The sequence below is a fragment of the Bos javanicus genome, chromosome 4 (genome assembly GCF_032452875.1).
Source record: "Bos javanicus breed banteng chromosome 4, ARS-OSU_banteng_1.0, whole genome shotgun sequence".
NCBI classification, from domain to species: Eukaryota; Metazoa; Chordata; class Mammalia; order Artiodactyla; family Bovidae; genus Bos; species Bos javanicus.
This window is the reverse complement of record NC_083871.1, coordinates 33629742-33651273: the sequence shown is the minus strand read 5'-3', so window position 1 is coordinate 33651273 and position 21532 is coordinate 33629742. Positions and strand designations below refer to the sequence as shown.

General features: G+C 43.0%; 1 protein-coding gene across 4 annotated transcripts in view; it reads right to left on the bottom strand.

The window, feature by feature from the left end:
• The window catches only part of LOC133245960 (phosphatidylcholine translocator ABCB4), a 72689-nt gene that overhangs the window by 8180 nt on the left and 42977 nt on the right, over positions 1–21532 (bottom strand). For all 4 annotated transcript variants that reach the window (XM_061413737.1, XM_061413735.1, XM_061413736.1 and 1 more), the window contains 8 exons: positions 19517–19663; positions 17052–17156; positions 13270–13347; positions 11585–11668; positions 10118–10321; positions 6164–6264; positions 4488–4628; positions 1339–1495 (listed from right to left, as the gene is read on the bottom strand). In XM_061413737.1, the coding sequence (XP_061269721.1) occupies positions 1339–1495; positions 4488–4628; positions 6164–6264; positions 10118–10321; positions 11585–11668; positions 13270–13347; positions 17052–17156; positions 19517–19663 (1017 nt within the window). The remainder of the gene's footprint in view (positions 1–1338; positions 1496–4487; positions 4629–6163; positions 6265–10117; positions 10322–11584; positions 11669–13269; positions 13348–17051; positions 17157–19516; positions 19664–21532) is intronic.

The window sequence follows — 21532 nt, the reverse complement described above, 5'->3', positions numbered from 1 at the left end:
AAGTTGTTATAAAATAAAGATGGGAACCAGGGCTACAGGTTAAAGAGGGTCATATTTTAGAGTTGTTATATATACAAAATGAATATGGGAACCAGGGGTTCAGGTTAGAGTAGAGAGAGTTGTAGTGTTGTTGTCTAAACTCAAAATTTCTGGGTCACTGAAGACAAATATTTAGTGTTCCCAAATAATTTTGCAGCAGAAGCCAAGTCAATGGTTCAAGGTTCAAAGGGGTGGGGATTTAGAGCAGTCTTGGTGGATAGCCCTTAACTCAAACCCTGCGGCCTCTTTAACTCATTCACGTGGCGCAGTAATTTTATCCTCCTACACTGAATAAAGTAGCCGTCCTACCATTTATAACACAGTCATTATACTAGGTGGAGAAGGACATGGCAACCCACTCCAATGTTCTTGCCTGGAGAATCCCAGGGACAGAGGAGCCTGGTGGGCTGCCGTCTATGGGGTCGCACAGAGTCGGACACAACTGAAGCGACTGAGCAGCAGCATTATACTAGGTGATGAAAGCCAAATTGCTAATGCAGTTACTCACAGTATTAAAGCCACATACCTTCCCTGCAGATGACTCAATTTTCATGGAAATTATTTAGTTCTAGTACATCTGGATATTTGGTTGTTGGTTTTTTTTTTTTTTACTTTTGATGTGCTCAACTTCAGAATCCTTGTAACCCCCTATGAAATTTGAAAATGCCAGGAAAGTTGGCCAAATATTATTGGCCCTGTAACTATCACAAAGCTAGTGAAGTCAGTGTCAGCGTAATCACTACAAATGTATCCTGTGATTACGACTGCCACTTGACATCTGCCTCTCATCTACAAGGGCTAAGCCACAAACTGCTGCAGCCGCTGACCTTGAACACCCCCTGAAAGGAGTTCAGGGCGGAGATGAGGAATGAGGCACCCTATGCTCTGGGAAAACACTGGCAGAACAGGCCAGCAGACAGACATTTTCAGGAGAGAATTTTATGAACCCAGTTTCTTGCATCATCTCATAACTAGAAAAGCACTAAAATCATTAGCAGAGACATCTGTTACTTGTGACTAGCAGAAAACTTCTGCCAAAACGTGTGCCTGACGGCAGGTACCCCCTTCAGTAAAATCAAATGGAACACTGACGTTCCCCCCACCTCTTTGGAGCAGTCTCTCAGAGCTATCTGAGGTGCTGTCTCCTGGCTATTGGCCTCATTTTGCCCCAAATAAAACTTAACTCACAACTCTCACATTGTGCTTTTTTTCTTTTTTTTTCCAGTCGACATGATCTAGCAGACAGAAAACCTTGAGGAAAAAATTAACCAAGTGCTTATGAGACAGCAAGGAACTCACGGGCCTCAGGCCTTCTTCACTGTGGCTGTCAATCAGAGGTTGTCTTTCAAACAGCTTGAATAAGTGGGCTGCAGACAGCTTGGCTTTAGCGTAGTCTGGAGCAAAGGAACTAGCATGTCCTAGAGCCACGGCGCCCAACACAATCGCTGAGAACACCCTAGATGGAAGCAGAGGGATTTTGAAAATTAGTTTATATAAAAGAGCTGACTCATTGGCAAAGACCCTGATGCTGGCAAAGACAGAGGGCAGGAGGAGAAGGGGATGACAGAGGATGAGATGGTTGGATGGTATCACTGACTCAATGGACATGAGTTTGAGCAAACTCTGGGAGATCCTGAAGGACAGGGAAGCCTGGCGTGTGGCAGTCCATAGGGTCACAAAGAGTTGGACACAACTAAGCATGCTCTGACTTCCTTCAGGACTTCTCATTTCCTGGATTTCGTGGAACTTTGTAAAGTCCTTTTCTCTCCAGAAGTTCCTGATCAGAGAATCCGAGTTGTGATAATTCTACTGACAATTCTCAGGTAATTCTACTGAGTTTAGAGTTGAGGGAACTGGAGCTCTGGGTGCTGAAGGGACTTGATCAGGACCAGATCAGGAGCGAGACTTCCTCCTGACTCTACAGCCCTAACCTTCAGACAGTGGCTTCCACACCCCCACTCCCCACCTCTCCACTGGGCAAATGATAATCATCGGCACTATGCTTAAAGAATTCTTATTAGGCAAAATAAGCCTTTACTACAAACAGCTTTTCTCTTATAAGTAAAATATCTATTGCTACAACCCTCAAAAAAGCAATCATCTTAACCAAAGGTCTATTCTCCAGTTAAAAGAATGGATATGGATGATAACTTCTAGGAAGAACTAAAGATTCTGAGATCTGCGTGTGCATGCTCAGTTGCCCAGTTGTGTCCGACTCTTTGTGACCCCATAGCCCACCAGGCTCCTCTGTCCATGGGATTCTCAAGGCAAGAATACTGGAGTAGATTGCTGTGCCTTCCTCCAGGGGATCTTCCTGACCCAGGGATTGAAACTGCATACCTTAATGTCTCCTGCATTGGCAGGTGGGTTCTTTACAATTAGTGCCATTTACAAAGCTATTTACTTCTGGCATCAGAGCTCCCCAAAGAAAGAGGAGTGTAGGAAGATCTCTAATAATAATGGAGAACTTAAAAAAAATTTCCCCCAAACTTCTAAGGTGTTTTGTTTTTTTTTAAAGCTGTTTGTATTGTCTCTTTGAGCTACATTCAAATAAGTGAGACTGAAGTTCCACAAGCTTGAAAAAACCTGAATCAAATTGAATCAAACTCCATGCACTGAATCTTCTCTGCTTTGCTTCTGTACCCTGATACAGATTAGATAATTCTGGACTGGGTATCATGCACTTGGCTTCTTCTTTTGGTTTGTAATTTTTTTCTATTTTTAAATTCTTTTTAAAAAATTGAAGTATAGTTGATTTTATAAGATTGCGTTAATTACTGCTGTGCAGCAAAGTATAAACCTAATTATTAAAGTGTGTTTTAAGTACACGAGGCTGGGGATGGTGGGTAGAGTATTCATGTAAATACCTGAGAAGGTTGATTACCAAAAATCAAATTTTCAAAGAGAGATGAACAGCTCACCCATAGCTAGCTGCCTGGCCTTCCTATAGAGCCTGCAATGCAGCCTTGGTATGAAAGACTTTAAAGGCTATCTTTCAATTACCCAGAATTTAACATTTTAAAGATAAAAATAAGACAGCTTTCAAAAGCAGGCCCAATTTCTTCGATGGTATTTTTCTAAGACAGTATGCATACTCCGAGTGGTAATTCCCAACTGGCTGTTTGCATCTGTCTGAAACCACTTTCCACTCTCCATCTCTACCTGACGCCATCCTCCTTCCTCTGTGCCTTGGAGGCTGACCTACAGGGTCTGCATCAAAAGGTTTCCTGCTCCTCTGGCTCCTGATGGCGTTTAGCAAAGACCAGCATAGCAGGGATGGAGGCTGGAGGAGAGGGGCCAGGGCATGTGTTGTGGTGGACAGTTGTGGTGTTCCCCCCAATACCGCATGCTGGGTTCTGAAAATCCCTCCCTCTTCTTGCCCTTTAGGCTTAAGTAACATCTTGGTGGTTCCTAGCTAGGCACTGCTGCTGGGTTATACATCTCACACCTTTAAAAATAGACCCTTAATTTTTTTAACTGGAGGATAATTGCCTTACAATGTTGTGTTAGTTTCTGCTGTACAACAATGTATACATATATCCCCTCCCTCTTGAGCTCCCTCCTCCACCCCACCCTTCCCCTCTAGGTCATCACAGAGCACCGAGCTGAGCCCCCTGTGCTATACAGCAGCTTCCCACTAGTTATCTATTTTATACATGGTCATTTATATATGTCAATGCTACTCTCCCAATTAGAGAGACCCTGTACTTTGTTAAGACCATTTGTCCCTGCTAGGATCCTGACTGATGCAAAGATACATATTCCTTTTTCATGGTTATTTTAATTTTGGATGAAAACAAAAGAACAGCTTGTAAACTCTTTTGCTTTGTCTGTCTTGACCCTGTTTTTTTTTTTTTTAAGTTGTTTGCTACTGCTTTAAAAATCATCCCATCACACCAGAAATATCCCAAGTGATCTTAAAAGAATAGCTTCCCCTTGGCAAGACTAGACTGCAACCTAATTGAATGTATTTGGCATATTTTGAAAGACCATTGGTTAGCCTTGGAAACCAAGACAATAGGAAGGCTAAGAGGCAAAAGTGGGCAGGGTCATCCCAGGTCTGGTTAGGGAAGAGAGTCTTTCCCAGATTTCAGTCATGCATTCCTATCCCACTGGCAAGGCCATCTTTGGTTGCCCATAAATGGTAAGCTATTTAACCTCTCATAGTTTTCTAACTATGTTTTATTTCCACATTGAGAATACCGGCTATCCTCCTGTCCTATGTATTACTAGAAGTCTGGTTTATGATCGTGTTCACTAGCTTGGTTGACTTCAGTCCACTCGATAAATGAAACTATCCTTGGAGTACTGACAACATCCAATTTCTAGAGTAGATTCAACTCTGTGGCTTCATCATAAATTAGTTTTTCAGTCTACTACAAACTTTTGAATAGACCTACTGAAGCTCTGTTATGGAATAATCTCAATAAATTTAAAAGATTACTTACAGAATAACATCTCTGAAGCGCATGTGTCCATTTACGATGAGATAGGCACCAAATCGAAAACAACCAGCATAGGAAAAATACATAAATGCTTGTGAAATACTAAAACTAATCCCATAGACATGTGCCTTCCGCACAGAATTCCTGAAAAGCAAATTAATATATCTGTAACCATCTCTTCAGCCTCTTTAACCCTGGGTTATACAAACAGCACAGCTTCTAAGTTTAGTCTACCCATTAAATTCTGCTCCCAGTTATAATCAGAGGAGGTGATTTAACCTCTCTATATATCAGTTTTCTGATTTGTAAGAGGGGGATGACCAGGATATCACAAAACTGCTTTGAGATCTAAATAGACAATATGAATGTCTAGCACAGTACCTAGCTCACAGAGGATGTTCAAATGATAGTTGCTATTCTTATTACACATGAATATCTAGTAATTCAGACATTCAACACATGATATAAACATGATTGTGGTGTCAAAAATAAAGGATGTCAGAGTTAAGACTGAAGTTTGAGTTGTCTATTCGATTGTCTAATATTATTATCTCGTCTTCTGTGACTAGTTATAGTCTTTTATGTTTTGGATTATAGTCTGTTCTTGTTTTGGATTCAGAAAAGTAGGGTCAGTGAGGTCCACACAGGCACACCAGAACTTCTTCCTGGAACTGGATCCCACCAGCCCAAACACAATTTGTTCTACACCATTTCTAATTAGACCTCATGCTTTCCTCTACTAGTTTCGCTACTTTATTACACTTCATTATTATAAATCCTCCAAAAGAATAGTAATTCATTTACTTTCAGATTAGAAGGAAGGCACTTGGCAAGAGGGAAAATTCAAAGTATTACTTATTTGGCTAGTTTAACTTATGTGCTGTAAGCATAGTATTACAATACTTAATGGTACTGAACAATTTACAGTGCTCCTGACATGTATGTCAAACATCAAAGGGACAGAAAAATGTCACTGTGTGAAGTATGCATAACTAAGAAGGTGGATACACTGAGAAATTCACAACTATCTCTGTCCAAATATGTAAGTGTTCAAAACCACTGTTCTAGTCCACAAAGTTGTGATTCAGCTTGTGTTCGGTTCTGTTAGTGCTAAAATATATCCATTCGTGAGAACGGGCCCTAGTTGGAAACAAGTGGCAAACAGATGCTGGAGGTTTGTTGAGTTGCTCAAAAATAAACGAGAGAAACAGACTGTGTGTCTTTGTTTTCAGGATAGGTTGGATCTGGCCCTCATCTAGAGAACACTTTAACCCCAAAGCAAGTCTCATCTTTGGTTTAATCTTACACAATCCAAAGAAAATAAAGGCTTGAGGAACTGCCTAAAACAATATTTACCCTGAATCACCAGATGGGTTGTTTATGTTGCCTGCACTGGTTAAAAAAAAAAAAAAACAAAAAAAACGTACTTGTGCAGCCCTCTGTTCCTGTTAGCTCTCAGAGACCCAATTGTACTATTTTTATAAGAGATGTAAAAATCCAATCCTATAGTCCAACTGCATCAAAAAATTGCTTGTTTTCAGTGAGATAATTATTGAAAAAAGGTCATCCTTATAATCATATCATTGTTTGCAGCAGCAATAAAAACTGCAATAAAAAATTCAGCCTAAAAATTGCAATCAGTAATACAAGGTTCTTAGTAACAATCATATGCTCATTACCTGTAAGCTCCATACAATTTTTCAACATACATGGATTCAAATTTTCTTTCTTGGGTCAAGGATACAACTGTCCTAATATTTTCTATTGCCTCTGTTGCAATCTGTAACATAGAACAGACCTGGATTAGAAGTGGGGTTTTTACTTCTGAAATAATAAATAATAATACTTCTGAAATAAATAAATAATAAATATACATGTATTTATTATATATATAATATATTATATATAAATAAGTCTCAGGGCTAGGTCCAAAGAACTCCAAAGCTTGCATTGATGAGTTTTCAATTCCTTCAGTTTGTAGAGCATGGTCATAATGTGTTATTCATGACAAGCTCTGTGAGAATCCTGGGGCATCTTAAAAGCACCACTGGTTGTGCTATTATGTATGGTGGGCAAGCCTTCTTATGCCCTATGCTGAGACACAGAGCAGCTTAGGGCAAGAACAGTGGTCTGGACATGAAACCTAATTCTCTTCCCAGCCTTGCCACCAGGCAGTTACTTGACTGGCTTTAGTCCAACCCCTCTGTGACTTTGCTTTCTTTATAGGGTAAGGATCTTAGAAGAGATAATCATGCTAAGTCATTTCAGTCGTGTCCGACTCTCTGTGACCCCATGGACTGTAGCCTGCCAGGCTCCTCTAACCATGGGATTCTCCAGGCAAAAATACTGGAGTGGGTTGCCATTTCCTCCTCCAGGGGATCTCCCGAACTCAGGGACTGAGTCTCCTGTGTTGGCAGGCGGGTTCTTTACCACCGAGCCACCTGAGAAACCCCAAATGATTTCTAAGGGCCTACTGAAGGTGCAATCATTTCTTCCCTAAGGTACACTGCTTCTTACACTGCTTTCTACAGGAAAGAAAATGCTTATCCTCATTTGAGAACATTCCAGTTGTAAGCACCATGACCTGGCCTTAATGATGAAACCAAGACAGACATCTGACTGATTTAGGCCACTTGGATTTAGTTTCTGCACTTGAAGGCAACTCTGTGACTTGGGAGACCCTGCAGATACAGAGGTTAAGGTCAGCAGGGCATGCGTAGGAAGCTGGCCTGAATATTCAGCGACTGAGGAACAGAACAAATGTCTAGACAGACTCAGAGATGAGAGAGCTAGTGGCTCTAAGAGAGGAGCCGCTGGGGACCCTGCAGTTACCATCAGCTGTCTGTGTTCCCCACACTCTCGCATGTCCTTATAGCAAACCCTTTGACCCAAATCCGCCAGAGCGGTTTTCTGATTGTGACAGCTAAACCACCCCTGACTGAAGTTAATTGTCTGTGACTCTGCTATTTGGCTTAAATCAGAGTTCTGCAGTTGATTCATTTAAACCATTGGCACAAGGAGCATGAGACAAAAATCTAAAATGAAATCTTAGGTTGGAGACTTTTATCTCAGTTCTCAGCTTCTGGAACCCGATGAAAGAAAGATATTCAATACTTCAAGCTGAAGAGCCTTTTATCTTTATTATAAATGAAACATCTAACAGTAATCACAGCTGGAATAGAAAATGTGCTCAGTCATGTCTGACTCTGTGCAACCCCATGGACTGTAGGCCGCCTGGCTCCTCTGCCCATGGGATTTCCCAGGCAAGAATACTGGAGTGGGTTGCCATTTCCTCTTCCAGGGAATCTTTCCAATCCAGGGATCAAACCCCTATCTCCTGCATCTCCCAAATTGCAGGTGGATTCTTTTACCGCTGAACCACCTTGGAAGCCCCAGAATAGAGAATGCAGATTGGCTTTTACTCTGTGCCAGATATTACCTCATGTGACAACCCTGTGAGGTCCGTGTTCTTATTCCTGTTTGCACAGGTGAGGAGCCAAGGCACAGAGCAGAGAAGTGACTTGCCTAAGGCTCCAGAGTTCATGAGTAGGTGGGACAGGATTCCCTACCAGGCTATTTGATGCCAAGACCCTGCTCTTAACCCATTATGCTCTTCTACTTTCCCTGCTTTGTAATTTACACAAGGAAAAACTAGATGTTAGGATTTTCACTCAACTTCTCATTTTCTGGTCCCTGGATTAAGTGGTTCGAGGATTCATGCTGGTTCAGTAGGCCCCTTATCTCAGTCAGCAGGCAGAGCCTGAGTCAAGAGGTTGACTAAACAGCCTCCTTCCCCTCTTCCCAGTCCAGCAACCAACACCCTCATTGCTAAGCCTTTTCTGGAAAATGAAAATGGGAAATTATCCCAAGCCCCCATGTTCCTGAACCATGACTAATCTGCACACAGGTCAATGAAAACTTAAAAAAAAAAAAAAAACCAGTGATGTGGCAGAAGAGCAGAAGGCAGGGGTGGGGGCAGAAATTCCAAGACCTTTCTAACCCTCATTTTGGGTTAATCAGGAGTTGACAGAGTAAACCGAATTGAAATATGATTGAATTGCTGATAATTAACATTTACAATTTCTAACCTCTCATTAAAAAAATAACAACAAAAAAAACCATTATTAGGTTAAAGGAGCTACTAAAAGTATTTCAGACTGGTCAATGTGAGTTGTTCATCCTCTTATCCCTGAAACAACAGAGTAGTAGCTGAAAGGAACCTGTGACATTATCTGGTACAATTTCTCACATTATATAAGTGAAAACTGAAGGCCAGAGAAGTGGGGGATCTTCTCCAGTATGATATAATGAGCGGTTACAAGGCCAGGACGGATGATCAAGGGTGGCGTTTTGTTTGCCGAGCTGTTCCGTTCTAACAGCCCTGCTCCTGCCAGAAAACTCTGGCAACTCTCAATGTCATTAGCCATTTTTAACAGAAGTAAGGCTCTGTTAACTAGATTCAAGATGTTTTCTTCCATGTAACTGGTCTAAGAAAAAATGATGTTCATTCTACCTACTGACAATTTCCCTTCTGAAATGTGAAAAGCAGTAGGGTTCAGGAGAAAGGAGACAAGCACTATGGGGTGGTGTTTAGTGGTGACAAACGAAACAAGGAAATGACGCCATAAAGGAGGCACGGCCAGCAGCCAAGAGGGTCTTCCAGGACTCTGGATACCTGAGAGCTGAAGGCTGGGAATCATGCTGACTGCTCTTCTTCCCCATGAGCGAGGCATGCTATCTGCCCCACCTCGAGTAACTATAACTGTATTAAGGCCTAGGCAGTATTGTCTGTGAAAAGGTTTTGCAAATGCTGTGCTATAGAAACTACATCACAATTTTCACTATTTCTTCACCTCTTAATGTTTCAATGTAGCATAATGTTTACATAAGTAAGGGTAAAAAAATTCCTGGTTGTTGTCTAGCTTACATTTAAATACATGTATGTGTAAATAAAATGTAGGTTTAGACACATTTAAACCCATATGAAGAGGCTATATAGTAAAGAACTTTGAAGTAGACCAGGACTTGAATCCCAGCCATGCCTTTAACTTGTTTCATTCTTGAGTTCCGCATTTGTAAAATTGGCAGAACATTAGTACTCGACTCATAGGATTCTTGTGAGGATGAGTTGGGAAATATAAATAATTAGAACAATAACTGGCTCAAAGTAAGGTCCAAATTTAAGCATGTACCCAATTGCCATTACAAATCTGAGCATTACTGCCCTCTGGTGGCTGCCTAGCTTAACTACAGAAATCACAACCAAGACCAGGACTGTCTACTTAGAACAATACACTTATATTTCTCTTCTTTAAGGACTCTTCATCTGTAAAACAGGGGTAACCTTTGTCCTAACAGTGGCATCAGTGTACAAAGTAAAACGTAAAACGAACTCTGAAAACTCAGAAATTTTCTGAATATAGCACTTTCTATACGCTAAAAGTTTTACATTAATTATCCCATTTTCAAGTTCTAGGCATTGACACAGTAAGATATTTCATCTTCAGTGTTGACCACCATTAGTTGTGGAGAGCACTAACATTATCAAAACACGCATGTTGTAACAAATCAATCAAATAAAACCCATGTCTTAACAACCATACTTATATCAGCTGAAGCCTTATTTGACCCACCTTTCCAGCAGTTTCCAGTTCCTTTTTATCTCTTTTGGCATTTCCAGCCAGCAATTTCATTTCAACAATTCCTGATACAGCAATAATTGGAACAACCGATAACAGCAAAAGGGTTAATTGCCAACCGTAGATGAATGCTATGATAATACCAGTTCCAAGGTTAGCTGTATTCTGTGCAATCAGAGCCAACCTGGTCCCAGTGGCCTGGATGAGCAAAAGAAGAGAGGGAGCTGTATTTTAAGTTTCAGACCTGTGAGCTACAGCCTTCAGCCTCCTGATTCAAAACCATGAGACAGGGATTTATGCCTGTGCTAACATTTGCTCTCTTTCATTACAATAAACCCAAGATTGTTATTGTTTAGTTGCTCAGTCGTGTCCAACTCTTGTGGCCCCATGGACTGCAGCATGCCAGGCTTCCCTGTCGTTTACTATCTCCCAGAATTTGCTCATACTCATGTCTATCGAGTCTATGATGCCACGCAACCATCTAGTCCTCTATCACCCCCTTCTCCTCCTGTGCTTAATCTTATCCAGCATCTAATGAGTTGGCTCTTTGCATCAGGTTCCCAAAGTAGTCTCATGCATCACTTGGGAGGCTCTGCAGGTTATTCTCTCTCTGTGCCTTTCAACTCTAACTCCTTTCCTGACCACATGAATTCAGCATCACAGAACCAAGTCATCACTGCTCTGCTTTGGGAAGAGGCTATGGGGTACATACACTTTTTCCTGAAGGCAATGTTTAAAGAGGAAATACACCTCGGACACTCTGGTCATTTTAAAGCCTGTTTGCTTCACATGTATAAGAGGGAGGTTCATGAGCTCCAAGAGACCATCAGTTGCAAAGGGTACAGATCCTAAGAGACCATCCCCTGGAAAGCCTCCATAAAGATGAAGTACTGTTTCCACCAATCAGAAAATGAGGGATGTCATAGGGACATCATAGGTGACATCTTGCATTGTGCAGAAGCAATGAGCTTTGTGTAACAGGCCTCAGCTCCAAGGCTGGGGGCGAAAGCCAGGGAGAAGGCAGCACCCTCTTGAGCCAGTTATTGGTTCAGGGTTGGGTATGTAACCCAAATTAATCTAAATTAGATTTAAAGGAAGGGTGTTCGTTTGGTGGTTGAGGTCCAGGTATGCCTTCTCTTTCACTGGATGGAAAACAAGGAAGCTTATAGCTCCAGTTGCTCCCAGAAGCTACCTTGTGGCCACAAGGGAAGGAGCCTCAGGGTGAAGCCAATTCTGAGGACTGAAAGCTGCTCAGAGTCAACAGACAGAGTCCTGGGTCTTTGTGGACACTTGCGAGCCAATGGATCCATCAGCCTTGAAGTCTAACCTTCCTCTTTGTTGTTCAGGCAAGTTTGGGTTTTCTGTTATTTGCAGCTGAGGCAGCTTAACAGTGGCAGCTATGCCATATGTTTATCCCAAACCAAGTTAAAGAAAACCAGTAGTAGAATGAGGTCTACATACCCCTTGGACTTGGGAGGCATCCATCGCAAGTCTTGTAGAAAGTGCACCAGTACTGTTTTTATGATCATCAAACCAGCTCATGTCCTAAGGCACACAATACACCTTTAAATTAGTTCCAGATTAAAACAAGCAGAGAAAAATCGGATGAAACAGCTCAAACTCGCAATGCTGAGGAAGTACCCACTCTGAACTTGGGTGTTGGAGTTTAGGTGAGACCTCCCATGTGATGGGGAGCCTGGGTCCCTGCCCTGAGCACACACTGGGAGCCCACAGGACCCCTCCCATCTGTGCCCGGAAAGCACAGCAATGGGGGCAGGGCTTATCCAGATTGCAACCAAGCTCGCTACCAGCTTCACCTGAGACCGTGGTGCCTGCGGGTCCATCCACCCACTCCTCACAGCCTGTGCTCCCAACACCCGCTCCCTGATGGGGCCACTCCTCTCACAAAGGGTGGCGGAGCTGGGCTGGACGTGGCTCTTTCTTGTAAATTCTAGGCATGAGATCATCAGCCCTGGTTTCTCACCATGCTTAGTTTTGTTTATTTGAAGCAAGGATTAAAGAGTCTGTCTTAGGGCCTCCCTGGTGGCTCAGTGGTAAAGAGTCTACCTTCCAATGTAGGAGATGAGTTTGATCCCTGGTCCAAGAAGATCCCACATGCCATGGGTCAAGTGAAGCATGCACACCTCAACTATCGAGCCCGTGCTCTGGAGTCTGGGAGTCACAACTACTGAAGCCCGTGTGTGCCCCAGAGTCTGTGCACTGCAACATGAGAAGCCCATGCACCACAAGTACAGAGTAGGCCCCTCTTGCAGCAACTAGAGAAAAGCCTGCACAGCAATGAAGACTCGGTGCCACCAAAAATAAATCAATAAATAAATTCTAAAAATTTAAAGTCTTAGATGTGATTTTCATTATATGCCCCTCATCCACAGAATCTTTTAGTTTCATATAAAATAATTTTCCTTACATAGAAAAGACACTGAAAAAAGTCTTGCACAAAATATGGAACGAGCCCTGTGCCCTCCTGTGAACCGGAGTGTCATCAATTCCTGTCGACTACATGGATAGTATTCTGGCCCTCTCTTAAGCCTTCTCTATAAAATAGAGAATTCATGTTTGCACATCTTCCCACAAAGTCCTGCACTAAGCTGTCACCCTCCTGACAGGGCTGACAATGCATGTGATAGTCCCAAAGACCAGCACACCATCTGGTACATAGTGAGCGACGCTTGAGTGAACCAACAGGTGAATTAACATGGAAGAAGAGCTCAACAAAACTCAATGGTCAACATTTGGTGACGCCCATAGTAAGTCATGTCAACTGTTGGGCAGAACCCCTGCCAACCACTGTTGCCTTTGTTGAAAGGCATCCTGGAGTCTCAAGTGACTCCTCAGGGCCTGCACAGAATCCAGAAAACAGAGACAGATCCTTGAAGTGAGAGTATCCATGTGGATAGAGGGAGTTGCAAAATAAGCCCCCAAAGTCAGGACATACTAGCCCCTGTTTATTACATTAGCTAAGCCTATTCCCATGAAAACCCTAAGAGGTCTTTGGATACTGAAGGACTAGAGCAGCTAGCGGGGATCTGACCAGTTCCTGCACAAACACCCGGGGCCACGGCACAGAGGGCAGCACAGCGAGGCTCGAAAGGAAAGGAAGAAGCTGCTCCGGTGCACACACCTACCTGTCTCAGCATCGCTTTAAAAGCCATCAACCGAAGCCTCGTGGTGAGAATCTCACCAGCCTTCCCAAACGTGAAGCCCTGGGCAAGAAGAAAGCCTCTTGTCTCTCTTAATCATCACAAGCATTCTGACACAAGTATGTGTATTCACAAGGAATTCTATATTTATATATGACTCAACTATTCAAATAACAAAGTCTGTGATCAGATACTAACTCAAAGTCCCAACTTCAAATTCATGTGCTGCTAGAGGTATGCTATTACAGCTGGAATAAACAGCAAGGACCTACTATACAGCAAAGAGAACTATATTCAGTATCCTAAGATAAACCATAATGGAAAAGAATATTTTTAAATGTTTTTATATGTATACCAGAAACATTTTGCTGTACAGCAGAAATTAACATTGTAAATCAACTCCACTTCCATAAAAAAATGAAAATAAAAAATTCATATACTGGTAAATCATTGGTATGCAATAGAATCCTAAGACCAAAATCCTTAAATGTGTCTTAGAAATTGGCTTCTGACCTATTCTAAAGAGACTTCTTTTCAAAATTCTCAGGGACAATATCTCAGTGAGAATCAGTTCAGTTCAGTCACTCAGTCATATCCGACTCTTTGCTACCCCATGAATCGTAGCACGCCAGGCTTCCCTGTCCACACCAACTCCCGGAGTTCACTCAGACTCACGTCCGTCAAGTAGGTGATGCCATCCAGCCATCTCATCCTCTGTCACCCCCTTCTCCTCCTGCCCCCAATCTCTCCCAGCATCAGAGTCTTTTCCATGAGTCTTTTCCTCAACTCTTTGCATGAGGTGGCCAAAGTATTGGAGTTTCAGCTTTAGTCCTTCCAATGAACACCCAGGACCAGTCTCCTCTAGAATGGACTGGTTGGATCTCCTTGCAGTTCAAGGGACTCTCAAGAGTCTTCTCCAACACCACAGTTCAAAAGCATCAATTCTTCGGCGCTCAGCTTTCTTTTTAGTCCAACTCTCACATCCATACATGACCACTGGAAAAACCATAGCCTTGACTAGATGGACCTTTGTTGGCAAAGTAATGTCTCTGCTTTTGAATATGCTATCTAGGTTGGTCATAACTTTCCTTCCAAGGAGTAAGTGTCTTTTAATTTCATGACTGAAATCACCATCTGCAGTGATTTTGAAGACCAAAAAAATAAAGTCTGATACTGTTTCCACTGTTTCCCCATCTATTTCCCATGAAGTGATGAGACCAGATGCCATGATCTTAGTTTTCTGAATGTTGAGATTTAAGCCAACTTTTTTACTCTCCTCTTTCATTTTCATCAGAGGCTTTTTAGTTCCTCTTCACTTTCTGCCATAAGGGTGGTGTCATCTGCATAATAATACCATCTTAATTACAACCTTCAGAGTGTTCTTTGCTTGAAGCAAAACAGTCTTCAATGCAAGTAACAAAATTCTATGTTGAGATGCATTTTGGCTCCTGTAGTACAGAGCATATTGAAAAGCAGAGACATTACTTTGCCAACAAAGGTCCATCTAGTCAAAGCTATGGTTTTTCCAGTAGTCATGTATGGATGTGAGAGTTGGACTATAAAGAAGGCTGAGTGCCAAAGAATTGATGTTTTCGATTTATGTTGCTGGAGAAGGCTCTTGAGAGTCCCATGGACTGCAAGGAGATCCAACCAGTCAATCCTAAAGGAAATCATCCTTAATATTCATTGGAAGGACTGATGCTGAAGCTGAAGCTCCAATACTTTGGCCACCTGATGCGAAGAGCTGACTCATTGGAAAAGACTCTGATGCTGGGAAAGATTGAGGGCAGGAGGAGAAGGGGGTGAGGGGGCAGGATGAGATGGTTGGATGGCATCACTGACTCAATGGACATGGGTTTGAGTAAACTCTGGGAGACAGTGAAGGACAGGGAGGCCTGACATGCTGCAGTCCATGGGGTTGCAAAGAGTCAGACATGAGAGCCAGACACGAATGAGTGGCTGAAAAACAACAAAAATTGGTCCCCAAGCTTTTTGGCATCAGAGACCAGTTTCATGGAAGACAATTTTTTGACAGATGGGGTGGGGAGATGGTTTGGGGATGATTCAAGAGCATGACATTTATTGTGCACTTTATTCCTATTAGTATTACATCAGCTTCACCTCAGATCATCAAGCATTAGATCTTGGAGGCTGGGGACCCCAGGTGTAGACAGATGTCTCTAGTCCTGGCTCCAAGTGAGTTTGCTGCTTCCCCATCACAGCTCTGCCTGCTCTCAGATCAGCCAATGGTCAGTCTACTTGTCTTCTCCCAGCATCCTTGCCAGACACGTCCCTCTTTCTAATTATAGAGAGCAGCCCAGATGTCCACAGTTGGGCTTGCTTCTGGGGCCCTGGGATGGGTCCCCAGCCATGTTGAGTGTTCGTGGAAGCATGTGGGGTGCTCTTTGGGAGCACATATCACTAAGCTGAGAGGATGGGTGGTCAGTGCCTCCGGAGTCCAGGCCTAGTGTTCGCCAATTTCCTAGAGTACCTTTGCTGGCAGATTGCTCAAGGGCCGGCCATCTGTCCACTGTTGGTGCAGCATGTGTTTGTAACTAGCTCCACTCCCTAACACACTGGGGCTTGTGGCTACATTGGACACTGAGTTGCCACCAGCAAGGCAATTGCTCTAAACAAAAAGCTTGGCTTACTTTTACCACTGGCTCAACAATTGCAAAAGAAAAACACACTAGGCATGACTAGGAAATATTTTGTGGACTTAATGGATTGTACTAGAAAGGCACTGAGTTAAAGAGACAAAAAGCCACTGGTAAAAGTCTAGGTAGACAAGTACAATCAGAGTTTACTAGTTCATTTTCGCCAGATCTAAAATATCTAAATGCAATATAATGTGCATTCTTTCAAACAGTTCATCAATTAAGGAGGAAAAGATCAGAGAAGTTATTTGATATTATGTAAAAAGTAAGGTGGTTTAGATAGTAAAGAATCTGCCTGCAATGCGGGAGACCCAGATTCAATCCTAGGGTCGGGAAGATCCCCTGGAGTAGGGAATGACTACTCACTCCAGTATTCTTTCCTGGATGATCTCATGGACAGAGGAACTTGGTGGGCCACAGTCCATGGGGTTGCAAAGAGTCAGACACAACTGAGCAACTAACACTTTCGGTTTCAAAAAGAGAGTGCTGTTGTACTGATTTTTTTCAGTTTATGTCTTGTTGCGTTTAAATGGGACTTATGTTGTCCTGTGAATTAAAGTCTCTTTTCTTCTTGGCAATGAATGTCTGCAGAGGGCCAACCTGTATCATGATGTAACTTAGCACCCAGGGAAGTCACAATGTCTACTACTTAGGACTCTGCCCTCTCAAAGAGCCTTGTGCCAACTGAGTCTAATTCATTTCAGTCTAAGATTTGGAAACTCCAAATCAAAGCTAAGGGTTTTTAAATTTTTTTTAACATTTAAATTTGAGTATAATTGCTTTACAATGTTGTGTTAGTTTCTGCTGTACAACAGCATTAATCAGCTATAAGTATACATATAAGGATACACATATCCCCTCCCTCTTGAGCCTCCCTCCTACTCAACCCCTTTCCCACCCCTCTGGGTCATCACAGAGCACCGAGCTGAGATCCCTGTGCTATACAGCAGCAAAGCTAAAGTTTGGATAACCTGTTTCTTTTATTGGACTTTGATTAATCAATAATTAATCTATATTAACATATAATTAATGAAAATCTAATAGATAATTAATCTATATTCTCTACTTGAATATAGACTCAATAAAGAAGATCAAATTACAGATACCTACCTGAAGGAAGAAAGTAAAAAAGGAAATAATTCCCAGGCCTAAGAAAAGCAATGAGAACATGTTGCATTTCTGCTGCTTCACTTCATCGTCTTCTGGTCCAAAAATCTACAAGAGAACATTTAAAATACCCACTTGGATTACATGAACCTTGTATATTCCTCCCAGAAACAATGGCTTGAGCATCCCATTTTAAAAACTAGGTTTTGAATATGTGTTTTTTTTTTAAACTGTGGTGAAATATATGTAACATATTTAAGTGTACTACACAGTGGTGTTAAGGATATTCAGACTGTTGTGCCACCTTCGCCACCATCCATTTCCAGAAGTCTTCATCATCCATAATGAAATCCTGACCCATTCAACAGGGACTTCCACGACCCTGCCCCTAGCCATCAAGTCCCACCATTCTACTTCCTGTCTCCATGAATTTGAGGAACACAGTAAGTGCCCTACATATGAATGAGCTCAGTTCCAAGAGCAGGTTCGTAAGTCCAATTTTTTTTTTGTAAATCCAACAAAGTTAGCCTAGATACCCCAACAAATACGATCAGCTGCATAGAAACAAGTTTCTAATACTTATCGCAAATACATACATAAAAAATGAACACAAAAATAAAGGAAATATTTTTAATCTTATAGTACAGAACCCTGTAAAGTACATAGTGCAACAGCTGGCATACAGGGCCTGGCATGTGAGTTTGCATCTTTGCAAATTCACAACCTGAAGGTTCGTATGTAGAGGACTCACTGTGCGTGGTTACTGCCATGGCTGGAGCACTACACGTGGATGTGTGTGGCTGCACACCATCATGTTTATTCCTCCTCTTCTGCACCTGCTGCTCCCTCTGCCTGAACTCCTTCCACCCCTCACCTGCCTCCCCCCACCCCACAGGCCCTCGGCCCAAAGAGGTCTGTCCTGACCAAACTGCAGGAAACCGCACCCCCACTGCAGGCCCCTCCACTGCCTGACTGTGCTTTTAAAATGCCTGTGATCCTGTGACATGTAATATACTTGTTTTGTGTGTGTGTGTTATGCGTCTGTCCCAATAGAAAGTAAACTGTTTAGGGGCAGGACTTGGTTTATTTTGTTTTCTACTCAATCTCCAAAAGCTCCATTTGACACCAAGGAGAGGTCCCCCATATAAATACAGCCCACACTGTTTTTGAATTGCAAGAGAGTCAGGGATTGCCTTATTCTGTACTGTAAAAACAGTTGGTGGGTTCTCCCTAATTCATTTATTTTTTAATTTGTGGTCTTAATTGTAGACCAACGTTCCAATTCAGAAGCATAATAAATTCTTTATATGATGGGGAATAATTCAACTCTAACAAAAATTCTATCCAATAACATTAGAGATTAACTAAGGACATAAAATATAAATGTTGGATTTTATGGAGCCTTAGATATTTCTGATCACTTCTGATAAACATCCCTCAGGGAATTTAACAACTGGATTGTAGGAGTTTTCCTCCTGTGTCTCAGCCTCTCCAAGCCTTATAAGGATTACTGAACAATGATGTAGTAGATAGCACTTTTCAATACTCACTTTGAGGTAGACACTCTTAAATGCTTTCTGTATATTAATCGTTACTTATCTCTCTTTTTAAAAATTTTTATTGGAGTATAGTTTTTATCGTCTCTTAATCATCAGCCATTCCAGGAGTAGGTTCATTTTACAGATGAACAGCTGAGGTGCCACAAGGTGAAGCATTTGCACAGCAGCTGGGGCTTCCCAGGTGGCGCTAATGGCAAAGAACCCACTTAAGAGGCAGGAGACGTAAGAGAACTAAGTTCTATCCTTGGGTCAGGAAGGTGCCCTGGAGGAGGGCATGGCAACCTACTCCAGTATTCTTTCCTGGGGAATCCCATGGACAGAGGGGCCTGCTGGGCTCCAAGGGCTGCAAAGAGTCAGACATGACTGAAGCGACTTAGCACAGCAATTAAATGGCGTGGCCAGTCTGAGCCCAGAGCCTGGACTCTTAAACCCTTGAGACGTGAACTCTTCCCCCATTCCCACCACCCAACCACCCTGTGAGGTGAGCATCTCCTCTCCACAAGCAGGGTGGGGATCACAGCATGACACCAGTTCACCCGAATGAAGAGAGTGAACAGAATGCCTCCTTCAGGGATCTTTTGAGGGGGTTAGTCGCTAAGTCGTGTCCGACTCTTTCAACCTCATGGACTGTAGCCTGCCAGTCTCCTCTGTCCATGGTATTCTCCAGGCAAGATTATTGGAATGGGTTGCCATTTCCTTCTTCAGGGATCTTACAGTTTCCAATTTCCTTGAAAGCATAACTGGCCGACGTTTTCTTTTGCCTCACGGCTTTCCTCAACAGAGAATTAAAGCCTTTGGCTTAGGTTCATTGGAGGCTGCCTTACTGCAGAGTGGACCGGGTTGGCATGAGAACTGATTTCGTGGTTGAGTGATTTCACTCAGGCCATCCAGTGGTGTTTCCACACTCACCGCTATCACTTCTGAGAAGATGACCGAGAAGGCCGGCTGGAGCGCCCCATTGGCAACGGCACACAGGGTTCCCACCACTAAGTAGGGCCACTCTGTCTTGTTCAGTTTCAGGATCTTCAGAAAAGACACCGGTGGCACAGATTCGTCCTAGAACACACACACATCAAGACGGACAGGCAGAAACACCACAGGCACCAGAGTGTGGACCCGGAGAGGGCCTGGCCTGCCCTCCAGGAACTTACAAGTTGGGCGGAGGGAATGACTAGGCCACAGCAGACCACGGGAGGGTCAGACAGGATGTGACAAGATGTCAACTATGTCCCTGTCAATCCTAAAGGAAATCAACCCTGAATATTCACTGGAAGGACTGAAGCTGAAGCCCTAATACTTTGACCACCTCATGTGAAGAGTCTACTCATTGGAAAAGACCCTGATGCTGGGAAAGATTGGAGGCAGGAGGAGAAGGGGACGACAGAGGATGAGATGGTTGGATGGCATCGCTGACTTAATACACATGCATTTGAGAAAACTCTGGAAGATAGTGAGGGACAGGGGAGGCTAGAATGCTGGAGTCCACGGGGTTGCAAAGAGCTGGACATGACCGAGTGACTGAACAACAGCAAATGGACTGTACAGCCTGAGCTGGGGGAGTCCATCACCCGAGAAGCAGTCCTCACAGTGTGACCAGCCTCTCCCTATCCCAGCCTCAGCAAGTGAGCGGAAGCAGGATCTGGGCACCAGATGCCCTAAAATTCAAGTCATGATGTTGGGGTCACACAAGGTAAGACCCACGAATAGACCGGTTAAGCGTCCTCACCAACACAAGACACCGTGATTCATCTGAGGACCTGGGCCTGGTCTCCTCAGCCCAGAACCCTGCCTTGCATCTTATCCTTGTCATGTCCTAACTCACAAAACTAAAGTACCTACGCGCTTTTCTTTCACCACTACTAATGGTAGGGCAGACTAACTTTACTCTGCAGTCCCTACAGACTTCTGCTTCATAGCTTGTTTTGTGACTTTCCCCCCGTTTGTTTGTTTACACATCTCTGTGACTTTGTTTTGTTTTAAGATGTCTTGGCTTATGTGACCCCAACATTATGCTTAGCTTTCACTATGGCTCAGATGGAAAAGACTCTGCCTGCAATGCAGGAGACCCAGGTTTGATCCCTGGATTAGGAAGATCCCCCTGCAGAAGGAAATGGCAACCCACTCCAGTATTCTTGCTGGGAAATCCCATGGACAGAGGAGCCTGGTGGGTTACAGTGCATGGTGGTCGCAAAGAGTTGGATACAACTGAGAGACTAACTGAATGACCAACACTTTATCTCCTTAGAAACAGCCCAATGCCTGGCACATACCAGCTTCTCAGCAAGTGTTGAACCTGATGTTTGGTCAAACATGAGGGATTTAAGTCACATAAAGGAGAATATTCTAGCGAATTCCCTGGCAGTCCAGTGGTTAAGACTCTGTCAGCACTTTCACTGCCAAGGGCCCCGTGTTCAATCCCTAGTCAGGGAACTAAGATTGCACAGGCTGTGTGGGCTGCCCAAAAATAAAAATAAAAAGGAGAATATTCTGAATTATAGAGGTGGTTTCACAGTAACTTGATACCATAAGTGCCTATGGAAACCCATGGCCTTACAGTTGTTTAAATAGGTCACGTTTGTGTCTCTATAAAATAGAGAACATAGGAATAGTTTCTATTCAGCCCTTTGCTTTCAAACCACCCCCCTCCTCTGTATTTTAGGGGCTTTTTTCCTCCCTAGTTAGCACTATCTTTTAGACCTGGCCTCCAGCCTGATAAAGGAGCTCAGGCTGCTTTTCACAAGCAAACAGTCCTTCTAATCAGATTTAATCTCCCCCTCTCCCTGGGCACACCATTTATCCCTCTATGATGGCACCAAGGACAGTCATATTGATTGTGGCATTTTCTGCCTACCCCACTTTGCATTTCTCCTAGAGTAGTTCTCCTCTAAAATACCAGACTCTAAAGATGTAACAGTGTAACTATCC